The sequence below is a fragment of the Borostomias antarcticus genome (genome assembly GCF_949987555.1).
Source record: "Borostomias antarcticus genome assembly, chromosome: 21".
NCBI classification, from domain to species: domain Eukaryota; kingdom Metazoa; phylum Chordata; class Actinopteri; order Stomiiformes; family Stomiidae; genus Borostomias; species Borostomias antarcticus.
Window position 1 is genome coordinate 19361411 of NC_140254.1, and position 7752 is coordinate 19369162.

General features: G+C 46.2%; 1 protein-coding gene across 1 annotated transcript in view; it reads right to left on the reverse strand.

Annotated features, from left to right (window-relative positions):
* The window catches only part of galnt12 (UDP-N-acetyl-alpha-D-galactosamine:polypeptide N-acetylgalactosaminyltransferase 12), a gene marked incomplete at its 5' end in the record, with an annotated part of 22256 nt that extends 19408 nt beyond the window's left edge, over nucleotides 1–2848 (reverse strand). Inside the window, 3 exons of the mRNA XM_084455413.1 lie at nucleotides 1–41; nucleotides 1990–2159; nucleotides 2496–2848. The exon at nucleotides 1–41 is cut by the window's left edge and continues 149 nt beyond it. Of these exons, the coding sequence (XP_084311539.1) occupies nucleotides 1–41; nucleotides 1990–2159; nucleotides 2496–2848 (564 nt within the window). The remainder of the gene's footprint in view (nucleotides 42–1989; nucleotides 2160–2495) is intronic.
* Between the last annotated feature and the right edge of the window lie 4904 nt (nucleotides 2849–7752).

The window sequence follows — 7752 nt, forward strand, 5'->3', positions numbered from 1 at the left end:
CAGGCCTGAGATGTAGTTCTCCAAGGGCTGCTTCAGGTGCGCTGAGAGGAACACAATATGGAGATTTGCTTTAGGGTGCATTTCAAGCATCCTCTCCTTGTCTCCTTCCCTCATAACGAGGTGTATTGAGATGCGCCCACGCGCAAACATAAGGATCTTTTCCCCGCGCAGAACTCACCTAAAGCCAGGAGCAGCACCTTGACAATGTCCTCGCGTTAGTTTGTGTACAGCCGACCACAAGGTGGTGCTACTAAATGGCGTCACCATTAATACGTGACAACTTGGCCTGTCGACGATTAAATATTTCACAAGAGACCGTGGCCTGGTGCATGCATGCTCCGTGAGTCCTACTGTACGTGTTACGCGCGACCATCCGCTATTCAAATACCTCCAGACACACCAGCGCTGAAAAACAGAACGCCTCTCCGAGACTTGATCTGCTCGTCTCATCTGTCTGTCTGTCTGTCTGGCTGCTCGTCTACCGAGAGGGTGACAGCCTGCCTCCCGGCTCTGGTTCTAGCGTCCGTCTGTTCCTTCCTCTGGTTCTAGCGTCCGTCTGTTCCTTCCTCTGGTTCTAGTGTCTGTCTGTTCCTTCCTCTGGTTCTAGTGTCTGTCTGTTCCTTTCTCTGGTTCTAGCATCTGTCTGTTCCTTCCTCTGGTTCTAGTGTCTGTCTGTTCCTTCCTCTGGTTCTAGAGTCTGTCTGTTCCTTTCTCTGGTTCTAGCATCTGTCTGTTCTTTCCTCTGGTTCTAGCATCTGTCTGTTCTTTCCTCTGGTTCTAGCGTCCGTCTGTTCCTTCCTCTGGTTCTAGCGTCTGTCTGTTCTTTCCTCTGGTTCTAGTGTCTGTCTGTGTCTGTCTGTTCTTTCCTCTGGTTCTAGCATCTGTCCGTTCCTTCCTCTGTGTGTCCCGAGCCTCGCGGGGCGGGCGGGGCAGGCGGGGTGGGCGGGGCCGGCAGGTAAGTCGCCCGGGGGCACACAGCTCCACCACACAGGTCCGGTTCTGTCTGTACACAGTAGGCTGCTAGTGTCATAGAAATGGTAGTTTCACCGTCTCACCACCTCCCTCAACCTTTCACACAGCTGTGCTAATCTCATTCATGACAGGATGACCTCCAGGAGGTCGAGACACCTAGACGTTGTCTGCTCCAGAATAACCATCCTTTGTCCCATTGTCCCTGCAAGAATTACCGCCTTTTCTCATGTCACGTGTCTGTATTCTCGACCACTGTTGATGATGTCCGCCATTTATACTCACGTGCGTTATCCTGAAGTCCTTGCGCTTGTATGTTTTCTCAATAAACCAGACTTAACCTCTTTGAGCCAACCTTGGCAAATCCTTTTTGACTTTTTCTTCTACTAATTCTTCTACACTAGCTTCCCCGGGCGGGTGTCGCATTTCCTGGGTTAAGGTCAGGCGAGGCAGCCGATTGGTCGGATAGTGAACTGTGTATTTAGAGCAGCTAGCGTTAGGGTGTTAGCCGGGGTGTCGTTTTTATGTCTCGTTCTTTTGGCGCCTGTTCTGGCGTCCGCGTTCTCTCGTGTTTATTGTTATTATTGGTGCTAATAAATTCGTCCTTGTTTTTGGCGTCCCCTCGTCTCTCTGCCTGACCGTGGGCCCACCTGCCTGCCTGTCTGCCTGCCTGCCTGCCTGTCTGTCTGCCTGTCTGTCTGTCTGTCTGTCTGTCTGTCTGTCTGTCTGTCTGTCTGCCTGTCTGCCTGCCTGCCTGTCTGTCTGCCTGCCTGTCTGCCTGCCTGCCTGTCTGTCTGTCTGTCTGTCTGTCTGTCTGTCTGCCTGCCTGCCTGTCTGCCTTCCTGTCTGTCTGCCCGCCTGCCTGTCTGTCTGTCTGTCTGTCTGCCTGCATGTCTGTCTGCCTGCCTGCCTGCCTGCCTGCCTGCCTGCCTGCCTGCCTGCCTGTCTGTCTGCCTGTCTGCATGCCTGTCTGCCTGCCTGCCTGCCCGCCCGCCTGCCTGTCTGCTTCTCTGCCGGTACCTCTGTCGCTGTAGTCGTCCACCAGAACCACCTCCTTCAGCAGGATGTCGGGCGAGGTCTCCAGCACGCTGTGGACAGTGCGCAGCAGGGTGGACCACGCCTCGTTGTAGAAGGCGATCACCACCGAGGTAGTGGGCAGTGACCGGTAGTCGTACTGCAGAGCCTTGCACCTGAGGACACACAGTATAATGTTATGGGCACATATATTTACACACCTATAACAACTTTTTTCACTTTGTCATTATGGGGTATTGTGTGTGGTGGGTGTGACTTTCCGTGGAGTGGTTGAATTGGGAGTGTTGCTGTTTGTGAAAGGGTTGTCGCATGGCCCTATGCCATTGGGACTGTGTGGATAGTTTTGCGATATGAGTATATGACAAAGGCCTTGGCTACACTTGACTTTGACTCACCTGGGAAACTATAATACCCGGAAGTGCCACTTGAAACACTGCACATTTGCGCATAATAAACATTATTCTCACTCACGTCAAACTCCGTCAACTTACAGTGGATTCCATCTCTCTGGTAGTGTGCGGTGGAGTGATATCTCATCGCTGACATACGTATTGATCTGGTGTTTCTTGATACTGTTGTCTTCCTGTAGCTTCTCTTCCCCGACAAGATTCAGCTTGACAGCTCTTCCCATCTCTCCGAGGGCATTTAAATCCAACGGGGGTTTCTCGTAAACGGGCCTTTTCAGGAGTTCATTCTCCACCTCTTGCTCGGAGGGAACCTCTCTCCTACTCGTCCCGTCGATGTCACCCGAGTTATTTCGGAGGAAAATTAAATATCCCAGTAAAGAAACTCCGAGGAGGCAGATGATAAACTTTGGTCGGTTCCTCCGTGCGCACACGGCCATCGTCACTGTGGTTTAACGGGCTTGGCGACCTCTGTCATCCAAGATCTACCTCTGTCATCCAGGATGAGTTATATCTGCATCAGGATGAGTTATATCTGTCATCCAGGATGAGTTATATCTGCATGCCCCCCGCGGCGCCACACACCTACATGAATCAACGATCTTCTAATTTCGCTGACATATATTAGACCTCGACATTACTGAGAGCAAATGTAAACATTGTAATGTCATAATCGTAAGCCTATACATATATTCCCCGAATATATATATTTTAAAAACACAATTTTAAACTAACCCGCCTTAGAGAAACGCAGCACGCAACTTTCTCAATCAACTTTGGAAAAGCACAAGTCAAGAATGTGACGATCAAGGTCCCGTTGAACCAGCTCTTCTGTGGGAACTGCTGTTGGACGATGTGAAAAAGGGATTTGCGAGATGAGATGAGATTAGTTAGCCTCTCATTAGCACTCGGGAATAACAATCCAGGTCAAATCACACAGACAGGTCCAGCGCTTGGATTTATCCAAATCCACTTTGCCTTCTCCCTTCCTTCCATCTCCCCATAGATACAACAAGGGAACAACTTTGATCTGGTTAGACTACATCCAGGAACATGTCAGCCTGTGTTGGTGAGATCCTATATTATACCTCCATGGTGAGATCAGTCAAAGTTTGCTCAATCTTCTGCCATGCAGGCGCGGATGTCCCGAGTTGACATCGCTGAGTTCAATATTCACACGAAAATGTGCACAACAAATATCACCGTGAGCGAAAATCCTAGAGATCAAACTTTTACAATGTAGAATGACAAGATACCGATTTCCCCAGAATCATTTCAAGCATTGAGGACAGTTAACTGGACTACTTCCGAGTTCGCAACAAGTAGAGGTCTAAGTAGTGGTCACGTGACAGCTTGTACAGTAGTCCTACTGTCTCTTCCCTCTAGGGCCCCAAAGTCACATCTGCACGACAGTCCACTACCCAGATTACTATCTAACATTCACACACTTGCTCTTGTTGGCACTTTTTCCTATTTAGGATTATAATAACCTACATAGGACACCACGGTGTCACTGAAATTAGGACATTTACTTAAAGGTGCTTTATAAACATGAGTTATTATTATAAGCTATTAGTAGTAGTAGTAGTATTAAACGCAATTATTGTCACTTTGGATAAAAATGACTGCCAGATGACTGCAATGTAATATGTAAACAGTTCTTGTGGCTCTCATAAAAGATGAAATCTGAAACAAAATATAGCCTATTTAAGTAAATTAAATTAAAATGATAAATAATTGACGCAACTATCCAAGTGAGAAGGTAATTCGAGTGCCTCAAGGTTTGATTGAGCACTCTTGTCAAAACGACAAAGAGATAATCAAGCAGACGTGTTGTAATATATCACGGTCCCCTGTCACCATTACAGGCTGGACACGGTCATGTTCTCATAGGGCATCTCCATCTCGATACACTCGTTTCATCCATGTCTCCTCGTCCTGTATTCATTGGAAAAACACAGAAATACAGTAGGCGTGTGTGGGGGGAAATGGCATCATTTGCCTTTCAAAAGGCACGTAACATTTGACCTCTTTGAAATGGAGATTGGCAGTAACATTTGCCTATATCAAGCCGAATGTCGAAACGGTTTGTTATGCAACTCCCTTTAAATTCTAGATAAGCCTAATTAGGCTAATGTTGGCATTTAGCCTAATGTATAATGCCTGTCAAGCTCTAGTATATAATAATGAATCGTGCCAGAGGTAGGAACGCAAAGGATCCTGGTGAATTTATTTCTCTGACAACTTTGAATTTCAGCTGTGTGAGTTCAATTAGAAACCTGTTATGGGGAGCTATCCAGATATAGAAGGCTGTTTGAAGCATGACATGTAACCCTCTGACCGTTAGATGGCGCTAAACCAATAGATTTGGAATGGCTCGGCGGTCAGAAGGCTTTGGGTGTTCTTGTATTGCATGGAGGAAATAAATACCAAGCGTGAACAGTTGATCCTTTAAGCCTCAAAGGGCTCAACTGTTTAATTCTTGGCATTTGATTTCCCCATGCGGTACAACAACGCCCGGGTTCGTAGATATACAAAATAATACAAAATGAACTCATTCGGATTCATTTGACAATTTTAATTTTCGAAGCATACATCTGCCTCCGAACAATACAAATAAACATCATTCATCCCAATCATTTCAATCCTCTTAAACAATAACAACCTCCCATATCTTGTGCTTTACCAGTAGTACAAATAATATGCACACAATCCCAATCCGGTCCCTTTTTAACCAAGTGTCATTTACAAAAGTAATAGAAAAGTCAATCTATAAAGTTTGAGTCATTTTTTTGGAATGATCAACCATTCGTTTCAAAAATACAAACGTTTCATATTCAGTGAGCATGTTTAGTGCAAAGCAACACAAAAGACTAAGCACTGTTTGAAGCAGTCTTCTGTGCAACAGATTGAAAAGCACTTTAAAGGCCATCAATGGGAATCATGTTATAATCATGCTAAATCATGTTATAATCATGCTAAATCATGTTATAATCATGCTAAATCATGTTATAATCATGCTATAATCATGTTATAATCATGCTACTGTAAATCTGTGTCCATTTGTCTACTTGAGGGAGCAGAGAGCTCAGAGGGGGGCGGGAGGGAGCACAGTGCTGGTGCCATTTATTTCAAGTACTGTGACAAATGTGTCTTTGAAAATAATCTGTCAGAATTACTGTACACACAAGGAAATGCACTGTACAGAGGCACGTCGTCCTGGAGGCCACGGAGGTGAGGCTGAGTACAGTGGGATGAAGTGGTAGAGAAGTGAAAGGTTGTGCACATTCCTACTGCATGTTCAACAGGTCCAACGGTCCAACACATCTCACCACCATCATCATCCCCTCTGGATAAATTGCACTTTTTTCAAGTCTTGTTCAGGCAGCCCAACCTGAACCCTGTCTGTGTACTGGTGCGTTGAGGAGAGCGCTAACTACTAAACCCTGTCTGTGTACTGGTGCGTTGAGGAGAGCGCTAACTACTAAACCCTGTCTGTGTACTGGTGCGTTGAGGAGAGCGCTAACTACTAAACCCTGTCTGTGTACTGGTGCGTTGAGGGGGGGGAACAATAGTCACCCTCTCATCTCCTCTCTCACACAGGGGGGGCACGCTAGTCACCCTCTCACCTCCTCTCTCACACAGGGGGGGGGCACGCTAGTCACCCTCTCATCTCCTCTCTCACACAGGGGGGGGGCACGCTAGTCACCCTCTCATCTCCTCTCTCACACAGCGGGGGGCATGCTAGTCACCCTCTCATCTCCTCTCTCACACAGGGGGGGGCACGCTAGTCACCCTCTCACCTCCTCTCTCACACCAGGGGGCAAGCTAGTCACCCTCTCATCTCCTCTCTCACACAGGGGGGCACGCTAGTCACCCTCTCATCTCCCCTCACAGCGGGGGGCACGCTAGTCACCCTCTCATCTCCTCTCTCACACAGGGGGGCACGCTAGTCACCCTCTCATCTCCTCTCTCACACAGGGGGGCACGCTAGTCACCCTCTCATCTCCCCTCACAGCGGGGGGCACGCTAGTCACCCTCTCATCTCACACACAGTCATGGGCCTCAATCACACAATCTCTGGGTAAACTCTCCCAAAACACACATTGAATAAAAGTAAACTTGTGAAACCCCATTTGATATATATATATATATTAGTAAACATTAGAATTATTTAATATTTCCTTGGACAATGTAATTCTTTTAAAATGTTCTAGTATGTTCGATCGGATGGATGGCCTGTCGAAACAGACATCAAACCTACATAGGCTTCCACATGTTCTGACAAACAGAACATGGTGCTTTAGGCCACACCGAACAAGATGTCAGGATTGGTTAGTTCTCGAGGTCTCTCTCGAGTCGGAACAGAGCTGGGAAAAACTGCTTTTAGTTACCGCGCCCCTAGAGTTTTGAATGAGCTTCAGGAGTCCAGCAGATTGGATACCCTGGTGTCTTTGGGCAGTTTTAAAGGTATGCTAAAGGAGGTTGAGGTGGAGAAGTGTACATGTTTTTAATTTATTTATATATTTATTTTAAATTATGTTTAAATCTGTTTTAACAGTTTCATCATTTTTTTTAAAATCAGTATTATCTTTTTGTTTTTATTTGAAAAATGTGTATGATATCTTTGTATTCTTTTATTTTGTTTTTGTTTTAATGTATGATGTTTTTATATTTCTCACCAAGACACCATTGAAAATAAAACCCCAGCCTCAACGGGTTCCCTGGTCAAATAAAAGTTCAATAAAAAATAAAATAATAATAATTTAAAAACACTGATTGGAGAATCATTGTGGAGTGTGTCAGTATTCCCATCTGAGCCTATCAAAAGAGAATTTAAAGCACTTCGAGTTTCAATGGTCCTACAAGGCACTTGGTCTATATAACTATCTGAGTGGGAGTGTCCAGACCAGCAGCGTCTCCCCTCTGCTTCACAATCCTTCCAGCAAGAGACCACAAAGAGAGACAAGAAAAACATTAAAATGTATATAAATATTGGCACTTCGGATTCTGACTGGCCTTCATTTTGTTTGTGAAAGGCACTTAGAAGGGGCTATAATGTACTGTACATACTGTCCAACAGAATACAGTTGGGACATGAACGCTATGCTCAGTCCTAGTTCAAAAATCCACACAGTTTTTAAAAAATCCACAACTCTTGCATACTACAAATGTGTCCTCTCCTCCCTAACTGTGCGCTCGTCCTCACTTCCAAACCAAGTGTAGAAGAGAAGTGTCCAAGTGAGAGAATTGGGACGCGGGCGCGGAGGCGAGCTCATGTTGCGGTGGCGATCGCACGTCGTTCAAAATGGCGGAGGCCGTTGCTGCTCGCCCCCCCCGCGCT